Raw genomic sequence first — 25,625 nt, forward strand, 5'->3', positions numbered from 1 at the left:
ACTGACAAGATTCGATGACACAGGCAATGTTTTCAACATTCAGCTCCACGATTAACAATATATAGACTTAACCCTACTTGAAACGAATCAATTGCATCAATATGATGCAGAATGAAGCATTAATTGTAAATAAATAGCGATTCAATAGCCAATTATCTCAGCAAATCATGTAAATGACGTTGATATTAACGAAAACAACTTTGTACATCCCATTGCTTTGCAAAAAACAACAGTATCATTTTCCTGCTATTACCGTTTTAGGAAGATATAAATAGATACATCAAAGCGTCATAAAAAAAAAAGAAAACCTCGAAGGCTTAAATTTTGACCTTTAAGAAACATTATATAAACATTTGTAAAAATCATCAACACAGAACGATGCAGCGATAGCTATCTGTTGTAGTATTAAAATGTTACACGAATAGTTATCAAAGATACAAGGATTATTATTCAGAACGGTAGTAGAGCTTTTACGTCTATAATAAACTTCGTTTTTCTTTGTTGACATACTTGTTTGTTTTAGGCATTTTTACCTATTATTTCGGTTTTATGCACTGTCATTCAAGTGAGTGAGAGTTTTAGCTAGCTATAAAACCAGATTTAATTCACCATTTTCTACATAAGAATTTCATTTGATGTGTTTGATCTTTTGATTTTGTCGTTTGATTAAAGACTTCCATTTTGAATTTTTCTCGGATTCGGTATTTTTGTTATTTTACTTTTGGTTATCATGGTTATTGTCATATGTTTTCTTGCTAAATAAACCTTTGATTTCCATATAATTCTTACATTTAATAAACAGTAAATTTGCAGAAAAAAAAGCATCAATTATATTCATGTAAAATCAGTCTTACACTGACAAATATTACCTTTTTAAGGTAATGACGTATTAAACAGGACTGATTGGTCAGATTAATGACAAATCGCTATAACAAGTCAGTCAAATTGGGATGCTTGATTACAAGATAAATGTGTAATTATAGCCTTATTGAACGTCTCGTATTCAGACATTCTCCAAGGTCTTTTAATTTTAAGTCTGGAATCGTTTCAATAGTTAAAAAGACAAAACGTTTCTTGTCATGCTTGTCGTGTCGTTTCATCATATCTCTTGTCAAAGTTAAAGCCCATATACAAAACGCATCCATTTTCATTTGAAACCATTTTAAGAAATAGCAGCTAATTCCACTTATTTTTTCAAACACAAAAGAAAAATCTTCATAACCAAAAACTTAGATATCTTGAAAAATATGACTCAATGACAGCCACGTTTCAGTCTGGTTGTATTTGAAATTATATTTTAAGATTGTTTGCCTTTTATGTAGTTTGCGAATAAACTCATATGTTCTAATAACTCTGACAAAACACGCATGCATTATTTCTTTACAATATAATCAATCAACAGCATATAACAATTGCCTTTTTGTAATAAATATACAAAGAACATACAATGAACGTGTAAGATGTATTTAATGCGTACCCATGAACTGCACGTGAGTATAATATTTATGTTAAGTATGTGCACATGTAACCATTAAGATTTATGTGTTCGAACTCTTCGACTTTTTATAAGACATATTGTTTTGTCAAACATTTTAATATAGACATAACTATGTTGCGTTTTACAACCAAGATGCTTAAATAGCTGGTTTTTTTTCCTTCTATTTAAACCGCTTTTTTAAAAATATTCACCATGACAGGTACCAGTAAAAAAAAGTAATCATGGTATGAAGGAAAGGGACTCGATACCGATTTTTAAAAACTCAAACGATGTTTTGAATGATCATAACAGAATAAAGGATAGATGATACATTTTCCATTGTGTAGTGTAAATTCATTTGTATATAGCAAAATGAATAGCAAAACTTAAATACTCGCTTATCGTCCAGACGTATACAATTTGTATATTTCTAGGACGTCCAGTTGTAGATATGTCATATCTAATAATGAGAAAACAAATAAACACTAAACTTGGAGAAGTGATATGCCTACACTTGTTGATTTCCAGTCGAATCAAATGGATACTCCTCATTATAATGATTTTCATGACATATAAGATAAATTATATATGCATACATATACATACATATGAAATAACAGTTCTGTGAGTCAGAATTACATTTTACGTTTTAAAACCAATCCTGGAGAATAAAAATTGTTTTCATTTTACATTAATAGTAAATTGCTTTCTATTAGCTTTCTAAAAATATAAGACTGCACACCACGCTGGTACCATTCTAAATATACGAAGCAATATTCGACTGCGAAAAACATCTCTCCTATAGGGTTCAAGCCATCTGGAGGCTGAAACGTCAAAACATTTCAAAATAGATTTCTATAATTCATTTTCAGAGCCATTAAAATGACATAATAATTCAATCAAATAATGACATTTACAGAAAACCGCACTTTACTATTATCTATTATCGATTTGATATATCAGTGGTTGTGTAAAAGGATGGGTCATCTTTTTTCTTTCATTTAATAAGAAAGATGTCATTCAAAAGCATCATCTGTTATCATTGTCAACAGTATCGTTTAGCATGCAGGCACATGTAGAGTGTGTATCCTACCCTTGAACTTAACTCATCTTGATAACAATACATCACATTAGCATTACTTTGATGACAATAAGGCATAAAGGTAACTTACGCTCAACCATTAGAAATACCAATGTTTTGTTTTAACTTTCTCTGTCGATTGGATTATCTGTATCATAATCAGTCAATCATATATGTTCATTATAAAGAACAAACTGATTAAAATAACTATAGTGATCAAATTTGTAAAGTGCAATCAAGTTGACGTGATTGAGTCTGTAAAAACGACACTTAAACAATGCATTCACACTGAAATAAACCACATGAAAGGAAATTGAATTCTGACTATGATATGTTATTGTCATTAGTTGAGACAAGAGTATTTCTTTAAATTTTAAAGAAAACAATACGTTCCTGTTTTTTCTTGATTATAGAAACAAAACAATTAGGCAAGTTACGAGTTTTAATACCAAAGAATGGTACGATTTTTATGAGACAACTCTCCACCAGAGATTAACTGACATAGATGTTAACACTTAAAGGCCACAGTACGGCCTTCATCAATGAGTGTCCACATTTGTTGATTTGCAGACCACAGGTTTTGCCTATTTCATGGACTTCCATTTTAACATTCGTAAAAAGGAAAATTAAAAGATAAGGATATATAAGAACTAAAACAGATACAGAGTTATATGAAACATCTTTGCCTGAGGGATTTAAACCTTGGTAGGTTTATAATTTCAAGACTTGGAAACGGACAATTTTACAAAAATTATATAAATAATCTCATCTGTGTTGAAGTATGTGTAGCATTTCCATTACTTGGTATTGAATAAAATTTCAACATACACTGGGTTAGCACAGAGGTGCTAGAGGAAAATACAAACGATATCTGATGAAATCGATCTGAAATAAAACCTACGATGGAAATATACTTTATATAAACATCACATTTTTTGGTTTGCACTTTAAGCTAACATATTATGTTTTTAAAAGCACAAGATGTATTTGCGATTGTGTTCAACATATCTGCGTTTCGTAGAGAATTCATATTTAAAATAAACTTTTGAGTCGAATCAGAGAAGCTTTTTCCTATTTCTAAAAACCCGAAAGAATATAACATCTAGGACATGTAGGAGGGCAAAGGGGGTATCGTAAAAAAAACAGGATTAACTTGGCAAAGACAATTAATCTAGTGTTTATTAATATTAGAACTCATCATGTCTTTATATTTTTGTCAATCTAAACAATGTCTTGTCAATCTTTGGTTTTAAATCAAATTAAGTCAATCATTAGTTTATACTACTGAAGTATGTTATTAAAATAAACATAGCGACCACTGTTTATGAAAGTTCAATCATCTTGGCATGATTTGATCTGTAATTACTACGTTTTTAACATTGCAAAGAGAGTGTTATACATCATACTAAGGAAATTGAATTTTGACATTTTACTGTCACTTTTTCTTTCTGGTTTGAGAAAACAATTCATTTCTTAGTGTTGTTTATTACAACCAATTCCGTTTGAACATATTGCAGTAATATAAAACAGTCAGCATATTAATGAAAAACGTGTCACTTTAATAGGCAATTGTCCTGTCCAGGGTTTCAATTTTAAGACTTGCTTTATTAATACATATGCATTTGATGATAGTTTTGACTATAGCATGTTAAAATTTTGATTTCGAATTCTCTGGATACATAATAATTATTCGGTACCTATTATAATCACAGAACTCTGATTTTTGTTTTGTCACTTCAGGTGGGTGTTGGGTGGTGTGTTTAAACGAGGCAATTTATGCATTTATCAACTTTCGGGATAGTACATAAAACATGTAAATAAAACAAACTGATCAAATATAAGTCTATGATCAAAACTGCAAAGTATGTCACAATCATATTTAACAAGACGTTAAATATGGATTGAACACATAAAGGAGGAGATGTTTTGACAGTTATAAAAATCAACAATCACTCTGAATTGAGTAAGGTAATTTATTGTCTGCAAAGTCCTCTGTTCAAAAATTGCGTGTCTAAGTAGACAAATTTGTCACTAAAATACTATTGATATTAATAGTATTCTTGATAAAAACATCTGGTGTTGATATTGTTCCGAAATGCCGAGTGTTTCAACTTGTCCAAGCCACAATCCCATCATCACTGTCTTTTTTATGACGTCACTAAATGCAACTAATCACATAATGCTAACTTGCAAATTGGAAACATGACAGGTGTCACTTATGGAGCAGGAATAGCTTATTCTACCAAAGCCCCTGAGTGGTTGTTCGTCAATTAATACTTAATTTTCTATGTCATGTTTTGTGCACTCATGTTTCTTTTTCATGGAATTCTCTATTTTTTTTTCAATCTGAGGTTTTAATAGTTTAGATTGCTACTTCTTTTGTATAACTTTATCAATGCGGGAAAGTATATTATTATGTATTGCGAATTATTGTTACTTTATTCTTATGAGCCTGAACTTTTTATAAAGTTAAAGAAGTTAGCAGTTTCCTTTAACTTTACTTTCCGCTGTATAGATGATGTTCTCTCAATTAATAATACAATATTTGGTGTCTATTTTGAACAGATATATCCCATCAAACTAGAGATAAAGGATACAAATGATACTTATCAGTATGTTTTTGATCTATGAGTTTAAATGTCCCTCTGGTAACTTTCGTCCCTCTTCTATAACTATAGCAAACACGTTCTGTGGGATTTTTTTCCATAAAACACCACCTTGTATGATGTTTACATTAAAAAGCAAAGTCAACGACCCTTTCGTTATTTCACCTCATCAAAATACAACTCTTTGAGAGGTCCTTATGTGGTCTGTTGCAAGGCTAAATTTCTGTCCTATGCAATATACCTTCAAGTTCTTGTGGCAGTCAAACTTTTCGTGACTTTCATCTCAGATAGCCTCTTCTTTTTTTTTTTAAATTGAAAACACAACGTTTAATCATTTCTTGCACTCGAAGCGATTTCCTCGAGTTTCCTTCATCAGGAACCCTCAAAGCCAAACATTTGAATTCCGAAGACATATAATAAGTACCGTAAATCGTTTAAAAGCTATATGTCAAAAATACCTAAAATAAATAGCCAAATTCATATCAAACCAACTTTGCCTGAGACGGTTGAAACTGTATTTATAATAGTTTCAAAATTTATAAACGAACAATTTTTGTAAAGTTTGTCAAATCGTGTCAGTACCGAAGCACTAAAGGAGGGATGAAAGCTACCAGAGTGACATTTTCCTATGGTTTAAGAACTTGATATGAATCTGATCTGTCTATGAAAACATACTTCTAACACACTTCGAGACCCGTAAAAGCATTCATCGAGTAGAAAAAAGAAGGAGGTTTGATTGCCATAGAGACAACTTTATACACAAGAGACTTAATGAGACAGAAATTGAAAACTTTACGGCCTTCAACAATTTGCTAACACAATGTCAAATAGTAAACTATAAAAGACCCAAGATTAACAAATATAAACAACGCAAAAGAGAAAACAACCAGCCAAAGTAATGTATTTAATAATAATGAACTAAAAACAAATATGGATCACAGTTACACGGAACAACTTCTGACTTGGAACAGAATGTGGCCGCGTTTAATAAACCCTCATCACCGTAACCTCGGACAGTAGTGTAACAGTACAAAAAAGATCAAAATATAAAAATCAGTTGTTTTCAGTATAATAATCGTTACACCAACCAACTGTCTTATTTATGTGTTCAATTGTTTACTTTCAGAAATAAAAAACATTTCAAAGAAAATACATCATAACGTAGAGAAAATTGACGTCAAAATTTTGTCAGATACTACTTGCAGTTTACCGTATTTCATTTCAAATTTGATAAATGATGTTCTGTTTCTGATTAAAAGCCACAACAAACAATTGTTTCCTTTCATTTTCAGTTTTCATAAAATGTCAAACAAATTCATCTCCAACACCATGTGTTACATCAAACTATGATCATCTGTATAGTTACTTTTACAGTTAAACAAATAAAGAATAAAGATGAATAATCAATCATACTTTTTAAAGAAATTAATATGATTTAGACATATGTGTCCTATATCAATACGGTAAAATGGAATTAATTTACTCTTGTTTCGACTTTGGTCTTTCAAAACAAATAGTTTGTAGTAATTTAATTAACGGTACCAATTTTCTTGCACCAGATGTAGTAACATATGATATGATAAAACATGTCATTGTACAAATGTTGTAATGGATAAGTTTTAATATTTATCTCACTAATGCAAAGCTCTGAATCTTTATTCAGGTCTAGCTATAGTATGGGTCCTTTTTTTTGGTTTAGAACTTTTTTGTCATTGTTTATATTTGTTCAATAAGTTTTGAATTTTCAAACATGTAATTGGCCTAAACAGGTCGTCACCGAAGAGACATTTAAAACCGACATGTGCATCTGACATGTCTGAGCAGTAAAGTTTTTTTCTCTTAATATTTTGGCTTTTGTTTTCCGCTCAGTCCGTTTTCTAGAACAAGACTGAGGATGCAACACGAAAAACTTAGTATTCTCATTGCATGGATATATTTAAGATTATCTGTTATTACAAAAGTCTTTAAAAAGGTAAATTATTGGTTTCTCTAAAAGAGGGACGAAAGATACCAGAGGGACAGTCAAACTCAAAAATCGAAAAAAAAACTGACATCGTCATGGCTAAAAATGAAAAAGACAATCAGAAAAACAATAGTACACATGACACAACAAAGAAAACTAAAGAATAAACAACACGAACCCCACCAAAAACTAGGGGTGATCTCAGGTGCGTCTAGTCATATTAATTATGCTCTGTAAAAATCTACTAGTACAAATTGTATTAAATAATATTCATACTTTTTGAATTGTTACTCAACATCAGAAAAGCATCTATTACATTTGAAAAAACTGGCATATTTTCAGATTGTAGTAAATTAATATCCTGAAAATAGTATCATCAATGATAAGTCTTTTCTGTTTTGCTTTCAAATGAAGGTAATAATTGAAATGGGGTTGAGATGATAAGCCAAATTCCAAAGTTAAAACATGCTGTTGAATTTTATATCAAGCCAAATTGACTGCAAACTCTAATGATGAAATAATATACAAGAAAAAGCACGAGTATTAGTCCTCTGACATTTTTGATCAAATAAAAATCAGATGCCTGCAAAGATATAGACAAGGATGGTCTATTTTTGAAATGTAAAGTGCACAAAAAAATCTCAAAACTAGCTGTGCACCAGGAATTATAATAGAATCAATACATTGGATCACGAATCATATTGGAAATCAAAGACTTTTTATGTGGTACTACGTGTAATGCATTATATAACAGCAAATGTTATATAACATTAGTGATCATTTCTAGCTGATTAAATTTTCCATTTTATGATTTGATGACAGCAATATTTATTTTATTTATTTTCAATAAAGAATTGATAATTTTAGGATTCAGGTGCCATGCTTTATTTTAGATTCAATGAGTTAAAGTTAGTACAGTTCCTAAACATTGCTCTAAGGGATACTTGTTATTTTAAAACTGTTCGTGATAAGTCAAAGACAGATAATAGAATTTTATCAGCAAATTAACTCTCGTGTAATACATTTGTTTAATAAAAGTGGCATAGTCACACTTGTAAGTATTGTATTAACAGTGGTTTCTTTATTGTTTCTTTATTGTTTATTAATTAATATCATAACTCAAAATAAACTAATTCAATTTACACTCAATGGGTTGACCATACTTTTAGAGTGCATGTGAGCAGCTGGTTCATACATGTGTCTGCTCAAAAGGAAAGTGTTATTCCAGGTAGAAGATTAAAAGGAATGCGTTATAAAGGTGAATAAAACCAACAGCCTAGCTAATTCATAGTACAATAATTTAAGAAAAAATATGAAACCAAATTAATCTATATATCTTTAAGAGCTGCAGGTTAATAGTAACAAAATTTGTATTCAATGGCAATATATATATGTTGCATCAGGGACAGTAATATCACATCTGATGCTAATTGTAAAGTCCCTTTCTTCAATAAGAAATCATTTATCATAAAAATGAGAATTGAAATGGGGAATATGTCAAAGGGACAACAACCCATCCAAAGAGCAGACAATAGCCAAAGGCCACCAATTTGTCTTCAAAGCAGCGATTTAATTCCCCACCAGGTGTTGGTCCTTAGCTAGCCCCTTAATAAAATTGTGTTCTAGTTCAGTGAAAATGGACGTCAAACTAATCTATGTTCATGCTTTCAATAATTATCATGATTATACCTGACTTAATAATATCAGATTAAATTACATTTTTTATAAATCATTTTAACTTATGATTACTTTTCTCTTTTCCTAGCCAGACCAATGTCCTATTAATACATTTGGGACATCTTCTCCAGCTTCTCTGTCATCAATTATAATTACAATATTAAGTCACTGTGCTGGTTATTTAGTCACAGACAAGATAGATTCAAAGTAGAAAATTAGTTTTATATCATCTACATCAGCAATGACAAGTCTTCACCAAAAATAAATTGAATACTCAGGATTAGGCAACAGTCTACCTCATTGCAAAGATAATAATATTGGCTATTATAGTGAGCTGTAAGATTTGAAATCATGATTATATTAAACCTTTCTATTTCTTTATGCATTAATACTGCTTCTTACCAGTTGGGTTGTTTTTTCTTATATTATTTATCATGTTTATTGCATTGTATTTAGTGTGCCTAATTTCTAATACATTTGGATTTCTATCATCAGACTTCATCATCAGATAATACAAGAGATTATAGGAGATAACATGGGTAGCACATCTAAGCACAATCATTGAATAAAACTTATTATTTTGTAACCCAAAGCATGTCAGCTGTCATACCAGAATAAATGAGAAACAACAATACTTTTAAATAATGAAAGTTGTATATATGTCTTCTGTCAACTTGTCTCTGCTTGAGGGATTTGAAATTTTAGCTTTGGGACAATTTCTTCAATCTGCATTCAAATTTGACTGATGTTTGTATGCAGAAGTGTTTCCCCAAAGCATGTTTAGCGTGGATAGATGCCATGCCAATTTTTAAATGACACCATGCCCTTTTTTTGTCTTTATAAATTACGCCATGCCCTTTTTCACTTCTCTTGATGACGCCATTGTCTTGAAAATGCCCTATTAGTTATTAGAAGCCTTTACAAAAAAACAAGATTTCAAAATTCCATTCCTATTGGCCATTGTGTAACACTCAAATTAACTGACAATGGGGGAGTTTTTGTTTTCATATAGAATGAAAAATTAAAATATCCCCAACAAAAGTATAACTTTCCATGTCTGATTCTTCTGATATAATCCAATTCTTCAACATGTTAACCATGTTAATGCTATTCAAATGAAAATGGTCTTCCTTTTATTTGAGGGGTTAAATAAACTCATTGTTGATACCAGGCTTTAAAAAACTTTGTACGTCAGACATGTGTTTTGTTTTTAAAAAAAAGACTCATCAGCAACAAATTAATAAAAAAAAATAAAAAGGCCAAACATGGTATGTAGATGATGAGTACTGAGGACCCAAAATTCAGTAAGTGCTGTTGATATATATCAGACTTGAAGAATACAATAAAATAATGACAGACAAACTAATCATGCTGATAGAGCATGTGCGTATAGATTCTGTAGTTTTTTTCTTTATTAGGCCAAACACAATTATAGGTGTGTTTACATCTTTGAAAAAATTAGAATATGAAGGTAGGGATTTTTTTCTTATATTGAGTCTATGGGTGGGACATTCTGACTTTATAAACAGTGTTTACTGAAACATTACAAAAAAACTTTAGGGAAGACTATTCTTTCCCTTTAAAAATATGGAGGGTAGGGAAAAAGGAAACTCATATCTTTTTTCATTTGGCCTTAGGGAATAAAAACTTTTAACATATTCATTGATATTGAGTAACCAACCTTAATAATGCATTGCTTATTAATAGAGCAATATAATCAAATCACTAAATAATGACATGTTTGTGTTACATAATTGATATAACTATGCACTGGATCAATATTATCAATGTGAAATGTTTTATATTCACTAGGATACATATCTTTAAACAAAGACTTCCTTGAAAATGTTTAGGAACTGGACGTTTTTGACATTTTAATATTGAAAAAATATTCTTTAGTTGTAATTATCTTCTAAGATTTCAACATGAACATCACCCCTAAGAGATTTTGTAACTAAATATTCAAAATCGTTGAATTAACATCCTGTTTGCCTATTTAGTTAATAGATCTATTGTTAGGAGTGTTGCAAAAGAAAACAATGGTTGAAATGCATTTAACATGTGAATGGAAGATGGTGCCTTTCCTCTGCTTAAAGAAATGTGTTTATCATGATTATGTTTCAAAGACAAAGTAATTTTGAAAAAAACATAGCAATTGTAATAAGATATCACTTTTGATAGGGGCCTATTTTAGTCTATGATATGCTATTTTGAACAGTGGCCTATAATTCCTTACGCAACTACTTCAATTGAACTCTTGTGAATAGTATTCTTATAAGCAATCATATCCCATCTCATTATTATATTCAAATTCTTAAGAAAATTAGTTTAAACTACCTAACTCATATATGGTTTGATAGTTGGAGTTCTATAATAAATAAATTTACATCAACTGGTAAGAACCTATTTAATATCCATAAGTCTGTAGATATATTTAGATAGGATTATTATTAGGTAGTGTTCGATGATAAAATTATTTGAAAAAATTTATAATGTATTCATACTATTGAATCATTATTGGTTTTCTTAATATATAACACCTCATGGAACCATTTGAAGCTGGGTATTTAAAAAAAAAATGATATATTGGTGTTTTTTTCATAAATCATATCAAAAATGTGTTGTAATACTTTTTTAGTTTTACTCTTTCATATCATATTTTATTAATTTGCTTATAGTTTGTTAATATAGCCATTGCATGCCAGGAGGATATAATAAAAATTCATTATAGGCACTTATATTATAAGATAATAAAGAAATATATCCTTAATAAATTACAGTTTATCTCCATCCTTAATGTATTTTGTTATTCTTTTAATCATTATATATATAATGGTAGGTCAAAGAGTCCTTATTGTTCTTACCTATAGCTAATGGGATGCGTCAACTAACAATAATTTAACATCTGCAGTAAAATTAGACTTAGCAGCACGTTTGAAAACAACAAGAAAGCTAAATCTGCTTACTTTCTTGAGCGCCTGAAATCGACCACATTTTTGGTCAGTTTCATGATGCTCAGTTTATAGTTTTGTTCACGTGGTTATTTTTTTGTTTCAAACTGTTTGTATTATCAGTTTAAATTTGTTTAAAATGTCTTGCTCTCATATGGTCAGGTACATGTAGTTAGAATTCTATAATGAACCTTTTTCCACCAGAATGAATATATTTCTCAGGATTCAAACTTAATTAAAAAAAAAAAAATCTGAAAATGTATCACAAGCTTTAATGGTGTTCAATGGTGTTAGAGGAAAAATTATTTGCAAAGGTTGAATCTGTATGTATACTATTGTCTCCAGAGGGACACTAAATCTTTATTGATTTTATTAAACTAAATTTAAATCTACAACATTTAAAGCAATGCCTTAGGGATCCATTTGAACTTTTATTTTAAGAGAAACAACTGGTTTATTGATTTATTTTCAGAAAGCCCATTAACATTTTTAGTATAACTAATACATGTTTCAAGGTAATGACTTTTTATATCATCTTTTAACAATTTCCTTATTAGTTAGTTAATATAGCCATTGCATGTCAAAATGAAATATATAATTATAATACATTTCAGCATTTGTTCAGAATTTTCAATTCTTATAAGATAATCAAGAAATAGATCTTAATAAATAATAGCTTACTGTCATCACTTACATCTAATCTATATATAAAACTAGAAACGAGAAATTCTTTTCTATTGATGTTTCACTAACATCTCCCTCTATTTCGTATTTACTTTAGTAGATTCTAACTAAGTTTTCTATCAAAAATATTGTCAATAACAACATGAAGATTCCTCTGATATACTTTTCATTTCATAACTCAAAAATGCTTTTACAGATGATAATTATATATGATTAGGCTTAGAATGACATTCACCTCAAATCTTCTTTTATTTCATATTTACAAAAATGTCCTAATAGATGCTGACTAAGCTTATTACAAATACATTTTCAATGACAATATGATGAAGGTTTCTAATCTGTACAATCCTGTAATTGTCATGAGTTCTCCATTTCAAGGAAATGACAATGGGAAAGATTATATCTTTTATCCTCTCAAGACAGCGCTAATCACTTATAATGAGTCTTAAATCACTACTGCATTTAGATATTATTTATCTTATAAATATCATCTACTGTATTTCTGTTATTTTGCAAAATAAAATTAATGCAATTATAGCATACAACATTTATTCTTCAATTAGCAAGAAAAAGCGGGATTACATTGCAAGATCAAAGAGTTAAAACTAATTGTAAATTCTTTATTATTTCAGATAATTTTCAATCCAATTTCAGAGGTCCAACCAACCAGATGAATGGCACAATCTTATCATGCTTTCTGCTCTTCAAAAAAACACAATCAATTATCTTCAAACTCGATTATTTGCTAAAATTGTTATACCTTTGATATTTGTACCTTCCTTTATATAAAAACACTATAATGCAAGCTGAAAGAAAAGCTTACATTTCCCATTTAGTAGCTGTACGGTCCTGTCTAAACAATCTATGTTTTTCATCTCAATGCATATTATCACAAGAATGTGGATGCTCCACTCGCACAATCATATTTTATGTTCAGTGGACTGTGTAATTGGGGTAACAACTCTAATTTGGCATTAAAATTAGAAAGATCATATCATAGGGAACATGTGTACTAAGTTGCAAGTTAATTGGACTTCAACTTCATCAAAAACAACCTTGACCAAAATCTTGAACCTAAAGCAGAAGAGAATGACAGACAAACAACAAAGAGACGCACAGACCAGAAAACATAATGCTCCCCTCTACTATCGTAGGTGGGCCATAAAAAGGGACATCCATTTTATAAATCAAAATGTTACTTCTTTACTATTAGCTTATTTTAATGTAATTGAATAAGAATTTAAAACAAGGTGTCAGAAGACAAGAATGCCTCAACTAAAGCTTGCCAATGAAAATGGGATGGACTGAAAGACAAAAAGGACAGATTGAAAGACAGTAGGACTGTCAGGATAACTTAAAAAGCCTCTGTTCCTCACAACAGAGGCATACATGAACTAAATATTCACTCAGTTTGAAATCTGGACAAGTACCAGTGATAATTCCCTGACATTCTATGTTCATATAAAACACAATCCCCAGCAGATTTCTTCAATATTTAAAATTATTCACTGATTCTTTTCTTTGTCAATTAAAATTAGAAAGATATTTTACTGGAAATTTCGAACATGATAAATTATCAAAATAGTACTAATTAATATAAGATGTTTTTTTATATCATTTGACAATAGATTCGTTCATTGATTGTGAGTTGTTTTACATCCAGTGACAAATATTTCATGCATGTTGAGGATAAGAACAGATTAAGAATAAATACCATAGGATGATAGGTAGGTCTTTGCCTGTAAAAGAGGCAATCTGAGATGAAGGTCACAGGAATTTTGACTGCCACAAAGAACATGAGGGTATATTGGATAGGACAGAAATTTAGCCTTGCCTCCTCATGACCCCTCAAAGAGTTGTTGTATTTTAATGAGGTGAAATAATGTAAGGGTCGCTAACTTTGTTTTTTTTTAAGGTATACATCATTCAAGGTGGTGTTCTATTGGGGAAAAAACACAGAACATGTTTGCTATGGTTATAGAAGAGGAGTGAAAAATACCAGAGGGACATTCAAACTCATAATTAGAAAAGAAACTGACAACGCTATTGCTAAAAAAAACAATAAATACAATAGTTCACAGGATGAGCAACTCAAATCAACCAAAAACAGGAGGTTATGTCAGGTGCTCTGGAAGGGTAAACAGATCTTCACATGTGGCATACAATGGCATATATGAATCCATTGAATAGTATCAGCTAGTACAGATTCAAAGTACTTTAAATCTACTTACATATTTTGCAAAGAAGGATCTGTTATCTGACTGTTGTCCTTTCTTTTTCTCACTTTCTTCTTTCTTCAACTTCTCAATGTAAGTTTGAGTATCAGGTCTGTTGTAAATAAATAATGATAAATCTACAGTTTGCTTAATTGGATTATAATCTATTCTTGCCTGATATTTATATTTTTCTAAGTATTATGATTTTGTTTGACATTTTAATGTAATTTAAGGATGTTTGCTCCTCTTATTTCAAATTTTTTGTCAGATATTCAGGAATCCTCTGGTTTTATACATGTAGAGCCATTAAACATTTGCACACTTAGCCCTACTTTTTCCATTATTTTCTTATATGTAATTTATATAATTAGAAAGCCACATCTGAAAATCTGTATCCTTGCATTGTTGAGGGGGAGTAGAAGGGGTCCTGATCCCGAAATCCCGGGCTTAAAAACACGAAATCCCAAGGTCCCGAATTTAAATAAAGTGAAATCCCGGATCCCGAAATTTGAAAAAAAGAATTCCAGAATCCCGAAGGGGTAAATCGCGAAATCCCAAGCTCAAAAACACCTGATCCGGAAGTCCGGATAAAGGTCCTATCCCCCCTTATTGTTTTTGAAAGTAAAAAGTTGACAATAATATTGAAAAATACCACAATATTTAAAATATTGAAAAATCTAGAGAGAAATATTTCCTGCCATATTTTCAATGGCTTACACCTTGAAAACTGGCAAATAGAACTTTCATTTTTTTCTGCTTTTTTGTTCCCTTATTTTGTTATTCATATATTATAATTTAAGAACAGTCATTTAAAAAGCTTGCTATTTTGATACAGAGTAGCAAACATCCTTAAGCCTAAGGCTACCATTATAGTGCTGGAAAAAGTTGATGACCTTCAATAAATAGACATTTTATCAGATCTCATATTCCATAAATAAGATGATTGTTTTGTTTTCAGTTTTATCAATGTAACTAATGAACAATGTCCTAAGTGTTTTGAATTATTCATTAAAGGACTGCTTGAAATGTATTGGCAATATGTTCATTAATGGTCGTCACAGTAATCATTCAAGAAGTCAGACAGAAGTGACCGACTCATTAGCAGGATCAGGATTATAAATGTCAATAAACTAGTAAATGGCAAGATTTCCAGTTTTATTTATTTATATATCAAATTTTTTCAAGGTTCATTTCAGTTCACCTGTCTTGATGAAATTTGATGACGTACATGCAAAGGCCATGTACACTTTTGTCATGCTTTAACTCAAAGATAATTTTGACACCATAACTCTTTTAAGGTGTTAAATATAGTATGGATCAAACAAGACACTAATTAAAAAGAAAAATTATAAAAAAGGCTGTACGTACGACCAATTTTCAAAGGAAAAAATTAATGTGTATTTATTTACAGTAATTCTCATATACCTGCACAGTCAAAAAAGGTCATACCATATTTGCTTCCCTTGAATTAAAATCAAAACATTTACACTTTTTCAATCAAAACAGTCCTGGCAATTACTGAAAACTGTAATATTACATTAAAATGCAATATAACATAAATCTGTAATATTATTCTTTTCTGTAATACAACATTTTTTAAAAGGAAGTAAGAGTTATCTCCCATTTGGTACTACAAATAATTACATTTATTGAAGAAAACCATTGTCTTGTTGGTTTTTTTTTTATTTCTTTTTAAAACTTATAGTACTAATGTTTACAGTAAAAAAACAACAACAACAAATATATCAAATTGAATTTTTTATGTTCATCGTTTACTGGACAGTGAAAGATAAAATAAAATAATATAGATAACATATACATGGACAATTAAATTAAAAGAAATGTAACTAATTTCCATTAGTTCACATCATATGTTCAAAATTCATAATTGTTTTGTTAACAAATGTGTAACAACAAAAAAATCCAACAGAAAAATGACAAACTGCATTCATGCTTTAAATTGAAATTTAATGGGGACTCTAATAATGATATAAAAGCTCAGCTATTGCTCATTTTAAGACATACATTTTATGTATTTTACTATTTTAGGATTATGCAAATTAATACTTTAGTCACCTTTCAAGAAAATCACCTCACATTATTACATAAACCCATGCAAAGGGAGATAAGTTTTGGAATCTCAAAAATGGGAGAAAAGAGGGTCTGGATGGGGTTTACAGAATTAAGAATAATGGGCTAATACTACAAAATAATGGAATGAAATATGAAGAAAATAAAACTAGAGGCTCTCAAGAGCCTGTATCGCTCACCTGACTACATGTGCTTTTGAAATCATATAAAAACAGGTAAAATTTGACTACAAAGTAACAACAGTTGGCCAGCACCTCATAAGGAAAAGACTATTCATGCTATGTTTGATTTCATTCAATTCCTTGGTTCTCTAGAAGAAGACTTTTGTATGCCTTTCCCATAGGGTTCTATGTTAAACTAAGCCCCCGGTGGCAGCCATCTTGGATTATGGATCGGAGACAAAGTAACAACACTTGGTCAGCATCTCATAAGGAACAGTCATGCTATGTTTGGTTTTATTCCATTCAGTGGTTTTCTAAAAGAAGTCATTTATATGAATTTCCCATAGGGTCCTATGTTAAACTAAGTCCCATGCTGGCGGCCATCTTGGATGATGGATCAGCTACAAAGTAACAAAACTTTGTCAGCACCTCATAAGGAACATTCATGTCATGTTTGGTTTCATTCCATTCAGTGGTTCTCTAGAAGAAGTCATTTGTATGCATTTTCCATAGTGTCCTATGTTAAACTAAGTCCCCGGCTGGTGGCCATCTTGGATGATGAATCGGCTACAAAGTAACAACACTTGGTCAGCATCTCATAAGGAACATTCATGCCATGTTTGGTTTCATTCCATTCAGCATTCAGCGGTTCTCTAGAAGAAGTCATTTGTATGCATTTCCCATAGGGTCCTATGTTAAACTAAGTCCCACGCTGGCGGCCATCTTGGATGATTGATTGGCTACAAAGTAACAACACTTGGTCAGCACCTCATAAGGAACATTCATGCCATGTTTGGTTTCATTCCATTCAGTGGTTCTCTAGAAGAAGTCATTTGTATGCATTTCCCTTAGGGTCCTATGTTAAACTAAGTCCTCCGCTGGTGGCCATCTTGGATGATGGATCGGCTACAAAGTAACAACACTTGATCAGCACCTCATAAGGAACATTCATGCCATATTTGGTTTCATTCAATTCAGTTGTTCTCTAGAAGAAGTTCAAAATGTCAAAAGTTAACGACGAGGACAACGGATGACGACGACGTACGACGACGACGGGCGACAGACAACGGACGGCAAGTGATGAGAAAAGCTCACTTGGCCCTTAGGTCCAGGTGAGCTAAAAAGCAGATAAAAATAAATTGGGAATGTATGCAACTGCTTACATATCATATAAATTTTTAAAGGGACATAACTGAAGAACTGTAAAATCGACACTACCCAACTATGTTATCAATCTGAGATGTGTAGTAATAAGTATTGTGTATAAGTTTCGTAACTTTTGGTTGAGGCAACTTGAGTTGGAGAATGGAAATAAAAAATTGCTGAATTTTTCCATTTGTAAAGGGGCATAGCTCTAGAACGATTACAGTGACACCACCAGAACTCAAACTTGATCTGTGATTTTTGTGTATAAGTTTCATAACATTTGGTTGAGGCAAACTAAAGTTAGAGAATGGAAACAACTTTAGGACGTAACGACTGATGTTCAGACAGGCAAAGGCAAATTTTAATGCCCCCTCCCCTACAGTAAGGGCATAAAAAATTCAGAACAGATAATAATTGGGGCTAAAATATAAAAACAAGGAAAATAATTGGCAAAATTTAAAATAAAATGAATGTAGAAAAATAGCTTTAAAAATTATAAAATAGAAGAACCCCCATCTAGACCCTCTGATATTGTACATCACTTACTGTGGTCCTTGAACTGTTTGAGTTATATCTACTGTTGTATTCCAATGCATCAGATCTGAACTATCAACCTCTATATTACGACATTCAGAAGGTTCTGTAACCATGGATACTCCTAAAAGTTCACCTGATTGGTCAAAATGTAGCCATATATGGTCTGATAGAGATGATTCATATACTCCACACTAAAACAAAATATCAGCCATGTTAATGTAAAATTAAACATAGTAGCTTAACTAGACTTGAGTGTTCATATTCAAACAACATTCATTATATAATACAGTGAAACCTGTTTAATCCGAACATTTTCGGGACTTAAGATTCTATTCGGTTTTTGACCAATGTTGGTTTTGACCAATGTTTTGTTTTGACCAATGTTTGGTTTTATCAGGTTCACAATGCACACAATTTGATATGACAGTGCTTAAGAACATGTTTGGTTTATACAGGTTTTCGGTTTATGCAGGATTTGGTTTAGCTAGGTTTCACTGTACAAAACAAATGTGTGTTCTATATCATTCCATATCATGACCCCTACTCATTATAAGACATTGACCAAATATGTCCAGCCTAGTGTGTATAATTCATATAACTATAGGGCACTGTATTACTTTCAACAATGAGCAAACCTCATGCCCAATAGTCAGCTATAATGGCCTTAAAATGAGAATGTAAAACAATTCAAAGGAGAAAACTAACAGCCTAATTAATGTATTGTGCTATCTTTTTACTCTAGAAATAGTTTTCTACAGGTACAACCACACTTCTCTTTTTAGGGGTAAGGCTGTGCCTCAAATTCAATTTGTCCAAAAGCTCTCTATAAAATGGTCATAATAAGTTTGACACGGCCATGACCAATTGATATTTCTGGACTGAAATGCCAAGATAACATTACCATGATTACATTCATTTAGCAAAAGAATTGAGATAATATTAGTCATTGATGACTTTTACAATATTTGCATTTTCAGTGACCAAATAATGCCTTTTGTCACACTTCATCTTTCTAATATACCAACAGAAAAGTTCAACCATGACATTTTAATGGATGTGTTTTCAAAACATAAAGCAATTCTAAAGAAGAACATTAAGATATCTAATGATACAAGTGATGATTAGACGAACATATGATAAATTCATAATGATAAGGATGCTACAAAATAATACCTAAATTAATTTTGTTAAGATATGATATTCTGCAATTTGTCAATTATAATACTCTACCTCTTATATTTATCTTCAAATCTTATTCTAAAATTATCAATTTCCGTCTGGTTAGGCTCAAATAAAATATATTTTCATGTTAACTGTACAACAGAATACTATTTGTCATGTTTGTGCTGTTTATAACAAAGGAGGTGTTGTACTGATGATATATTTATGATTTTTGCTGTCTTTTTATTGTCAACACTATTTGCTATATCGTGGCAGCCCAATTTTAATTGTGACAGAAGACAGAGTGCCTGGAGAGAACAATGACCTTCAGAAGGAAAACTGAAAATCCTAAAATTTCAAGATCAGAGTCCAATAATAAATTATAAAGAAAATCATGAAAATAAAACTTCATGAATACTGGCTTGAAGCTAGAAATCATGAAATAAACAACTCATTAAGTACCATGGATCACTGATGAACCATCGTTGAGACTTGATTTTGAAAGGGGTCAATTCATATGCAATTTACTGTATAAGATCCAGAAAGTATCATAATTTGGCCACTGCCTGCCAATTAGGGGGCCATTCCAGTCATGCTTCTATGATTTCCTAAATAATCAACTTTTTTTCCCACAAAAGGGGGGAGGTCACCCTGGCCTCCCTAAATCTACCTTTGATTTAAGGCATGTTGAATATTTTCCACACAATCCAGGGTCAGGTTTTACTTTGAAATGAACTACTGCCAAATCATTTAAACAATATGGCTATGAAAGCTGGTTGAAATTGTGGAATTTAACTTGGGGGCATGAATAAGTGGTATTCCTTACCCTACATAGTTGTTAATTTCTATGCCATTTGGTCTCTTGTGGAGAGTTGTCTCATTGGCATTCATACAAATCTCCTTTATATATATAAATAACAATATTAAACTTGTGTATTTATTAACTTACTGCTGGTGTATAAGACGTAACATAATCTTCATCAGAATTACCAGTGTTTCTCACAGAAATTCTAAGTCTGTATATTTCATTATTATCTGCTAAGACCTGAAAAAACAAATAAAGCAATGCACTGCATAAAGTATTAACAAGAATCAGATGAGTTAAAAAAATATGTCAATTTTAATGCAAACTAGAGGCTCTAAAGAGCCTGTGTTGCTCACCTTGGTCTATGTGAATATTAAACAAAGGAAGCAGATGGATTCGCGACAAAATTGCGTTTTGGTGATGGTGATGTGTTGGTACATCTTACTTTACTAAAAAGTCTTGCTGCTTACAATTATCTCTATCTATAATGAACTTGGCCCAGTAGTTTCAGTGGAAAATGTTAAGAAAAATTTAGAAATTTTATGAAAATTGTTAAAAATTGACTATAAACATGATAAAGGACAATAACTCCTTAGGGGGTCAATTGACCATTTCGGTCATGTTGACTTATTTGTAAATCTTACTTTGCTGAACATTATTACTGTTTACAATTTATCTCTATCTATAATAATATTCAAGATAATATCCAAAAACAGCAAAATTTCCTTAAAACTACCGATTCATGGGCAGCAACCCAACAACGGGTTTTCCGATTCATCTGCAAATTTCAGGGCAGATAGATCTTGACCTGATTAATAATTTTACTATCGTCAGATTTGCTCTAAATGCTTTTGTTTTTGAGTTGTAAGCCAAAATCTACATTTTACCCACATGTTCTATTTATAGCCGTGGCGGCCATCTTGGTTGGTTGGCAAGGTCACGCCACACATTTTTTTAACTAGATACCCCAATGATTATTGTAGCCAAGTTTGGATTAATTTGGCCCAGTAGTTTCAGAGGAGAAGATTTTTGTAAAAGATTACTAAGATTTACAATCAAAGCCTTAAAGGCTGTAAAAGCAATTGCTGTCATGTTAATGTTTGGGGACTTTTATTTTTCATCCACATATATATAATAATTAAACCTGACATGAGTGTTGTCTAGTTAGAAGTAAGAAGGTTTTAACTTTATATAAATTAAAGACTTTAGCAGAAAATCATTTTTAATATGTTTTATATTTCACAAGGAGACAACACGTTTACCAGGCTAAAGTTGGGGTCAAATATACATGTGCTGAAACATATAACTCAAAAAGAAATCATCATGGATTATCCCCTGGTAGTGTTTGTAACTGGGCAATAATTTCCTTTATTGATTTAATTTTAACAATTTTCATTATTAATTTATATTTAACCATTAACACAAATGATTAAGTTAAAACATTTCAACTTTCCAGACGCAAATGTTAAAAAACGGGAAAGAAATAAAATATCTTACAAGACATAAACATGTAAAGAATAAATATATATTTCAGCTTAATAAAAATATTTTCATAATGGTACTTTGTCATCATTTTTAAATTAAGTTCCAAACATTATTGCTCAGTTGATATACATGTATGTCCTTCTGATGCGGTACGAGCACAGGCACTTGTTTCTATCCAAAATAGTTTTATATGGATAGCCGACCTTCCTATGGATAGAAACAAGTGCATGTGGGTACGAGATAACTATAATTCTCATGCAATCCCGAAAAGGGGGGGGGGGGGGGGTCATCACAGACAAACTTGACATTAAATCGTTATCACTGATGTATTGTTTAGGGCCAGTTGAAGGACGCCTCCGGGTGCGGGATTTTTTTCGCTGCATTGAAGACCTGTTGGTGACCTTCTGCTGTTGTATGTTTTACTATCGTCGGGTTGTTGTCTCTTTGACACATTCCCCATTTCCATTCTCAATTTTATTATACGAACAAGAACAAACAGCTCTACGTTGCTTTGACATTTATCAATTTTCAGGAAACATTGCGAAAAATGATCTTCAATATTTCGAAAACATGTGAAATAAAATTGCTAACACGGTGGACCGTCGAGTGTCAACAAACGTAGTAGACTTGTTCACTGAAAAGACGAGGATAATGGTTTCATCTGACATTTGTTATGCATTCCCAGTTTTGATCATGATATTTAAAAAGACGTACTTTTTTTCAATCTATGTAACTAGAAAATTCCAAATTGAAATATCTCTTCATCTGGACCGACTTGGCATCTACTACGTTTGGACGGGTCCATTTCATTAGTAAGGTGATCGATAAATATTACGGAGTTTGACAGAAAAGGAAAACGAACTTATTGTTATGTGTTTTCAACAAGGGTTTCGTTCCGCTAAATTATTTGCCCAAACAAAGTTTGTCTATTTTTAGATTACAGGTAATCATTTGACACTACGCATTAACCTGTGTAGTGATTTTGATTTTACGATAAATGTATGAATGAACGATAATTTTATGAATGAACAAGAGCACCTGACCTCTTAAAGAAACACAAATTAAACATATAAAACCGTATTTAATAGGAGATAATTCAGTTAAATTTTCAATACTAAATCAACAACTGAAATGAATCCATATTTTGTTGAAACATCGTACGAACGGCGGAAAACGGAATCGCAGTTATAAAAATGTACTTTTTTTCACTCGGACTTCTATGTTATTTGATAGTCAAACGGTTGACCCTTTAAATACAAAAATACATCTACAAGAACATATTCTGAAACTTCTTAAATCCACTAACGTTTTTTTAAAGTTTCAAGCTATGTATTGCATTAGAAAACATACATAGGTGTTAAAGAATGACAGACCAGGAGCCTGTTTAACAAAATACTATGGCTTGATATGGGCGGAGTCTCTGATCTGGGTCACAAAGATGGCCATACGCGATAGCATAAAAGCAATTGCTTTAAAAAATGGTTAAAAATTGACTATAAAGGGCAATAACTCCTAAAGGGGTCAATTGACCATTTCGGTCATGTTGACTTATTTGTAAATCTTACTTTGCTGAACATTATTGCTGTTTACAGTTTATCTCTATCTATAATAATATTCAAGATAATAACCAAAAATAGTAAAATTTCCTTAAAATTATCATTTTAGGGGCAGCAACCCAACAACGGGTTGTCCGATTCATCTGAAAATTTCAGGGCAGATAGATCTTGACCTTATAAACAATTTTACCCCCATGTCAGATTTGCTCTAAATGCTTTGGTTTTTGAGTTATAAGCCAAAAACTGCATTTTACCCCTATGTTCTATTTTAAGCCATGGCGGCCATCTTGGTTGGTTGGCCGAGTCACCGGACACATTTTTTAAACTAGATACCCCAATGATGATTGTGGCCAAGTTTGGTTTAATTTGGCCCAGTTGTTTCAGAGGATAAGATTTTTGTAAAAGTTAACGACGACGGACGACGACGGACGACGGACGCAAAGTGATGGGAAAAGCGCACTTGGCCCTTTGGTCCAGGTGAGCTAAAAAATGGCATGTTTGCAACAAAGGGAGATAATTGGAGCTTTTTCAATGATATGAACATTTTAAAAGTTATCTGGGGCCAAATTGAATTGATTTGTTTTGGATGATTTTTGCACCATATCATAAAGTAACAAGTAAAAGTGTAATGAATTTAATTTGTTATGGAAAAAAAAATGTTTCAATTTTTGCTGAAATTTTTGTTACCTCGAGCCTGTACATTTACAAGTTGTTATAGTAAATAACAGTGAATACTGAGGAATAGCGCTATTTATGGTCTAACCTTGTAAAGTACAGACCAATGAGGTGTCTGAATAAAAATAGTAAATGTTTTGTGTCTTTATCCTTAAGTTACCTGCAGTTTGTTTCTTTCCTCTATAGACAATGGTGCATTAGGTGAGAAGTGTGCTCTATTACTTTTGACAGATCTGACAGCTATTGTTCCCCTCTTTGTAAATACTGGAGTGCAACCTGTGAATGAAAATATTCTGTTTCAGTTTTTCAGGTAGAGACAATGGGTAGGTAGGTAGGCATTTTCTTTATTATTTTTTTTTAGTCTTGATGCCTATCTGATTGAGAAAAAAAAACTTCTTCACATCAGGAAGATTTTGAGTAGGCAACTGTTTTCTTGGTAGGTAGCTAGAGGTGTTAGGCAAAACAAATATATTCTTTTCTATGGCCCTATATAATTATTGTTCAATTTCTGTGCTTCCGTTATATCATGTTTGCTCATGCAAAATATGCTGATTCTATTGAACATGTAAATCATATAAACAAAGGAGTTTTATAAAAAATTTAAATGTAAGCTTCCAAGTAACTAATGTGACTGGCAGACATATATACATATACTGCAACTGTGCTTTTTGAGCTGTCAAATTGCATTGACCGTATAATATATTCATATGTGATATACAGTCACTGACCATATATCACCTTGTTTATGACGTTGACAATGTGTTTCTGTAGAGTCTTATTTATGACGTCAATAAAGCATAATGTTCGCGTAAATTTCACGTTGTCCGCTTCAAATTAAAAAAATGAAGGTTTTTGCCCTTAAGGAAGTACACCACTAATTAATGGCCCCATTACTTTCTATGTTAAATTCCTCAATTTCGAGTGGTCACAGCTCTTTTATCTTAAGTTCAAATAAAGTGACAATCATTGCATGTCAAAGCAACACCTTCTGGTGTCCTGTACTGAAAAAATCAACATACCTTACATTGCATATAAGAAAGAACTGGTTACCGGAACGTCGGATGTACCAAAACAGGTACGTCCGATCTGACAAAAAGGCAAAATGTACCCTCCTTTTAAAATTTCATGCCATTTTTTTATTATTCAAATTTATCAGTCAAAAATTGTTCTGCAATGATCACCAGTCATGCAGCTTTCATTTGATACCAAAATTAATAAAATATTCTAAATATATTGAAAGTTATGTCCATGCGTAGGAACTATTTTGTGTTAAATATGTACTACTTTCTGGTATGTGCTTTCTGGCCGGGCCTGAATTAGTGGTGTTACACCTATAACAGAACCAAACTTGCT

General features: G+C 31.5%; 1 protein-coding gene across 1 annotated transcript in view; it reads right to left on the bottom strand.

The window, feature by feature from the left end:
• Positions 1-25,625, bottom strand: part of LOC139482190 (ER membrane protein complex subunit 10-like) — a 53,835-nt gene that overhangs the window by 20,028 nt on the left and 8,182 nt on the right. Inside the window, exons 3-6 of the mRNA XM_071265891.1 lie at positions 24,433-24,548; positions 20,701-20,796; positions 18,600-18,781; positions 14,671-14,767 (exon numbers count right to left, since the gene is read on the bottom strand). Of these exons, the coding sequence (XP_071121992.1) occupies positions 14,671-14,767; positions 18,600-18,781; positions 20,701-20,796; positions 24,433-24,548 (491 nt within the window). The remainder of the gene's footprint in view (positions 1-14,670; positions 14,768-18,599; positions 18,782-20,700; positions 20,797-24,432; positions 24,549-25,625) is intronic.

The sequence above is a fragment of the Mytilus edulis genome, chromosome 7 (assembly GCF_963676685.1).
Source record: "Mytilus edulis chromosome 7, xbMytEdul2.2, whole genome shotgun sequence".
NCBI lineage: Eukaryota > Metazoa > Mollusca > Bivalvia > Mytilida > Mytilidae > Mytilus > Mytilus edulis.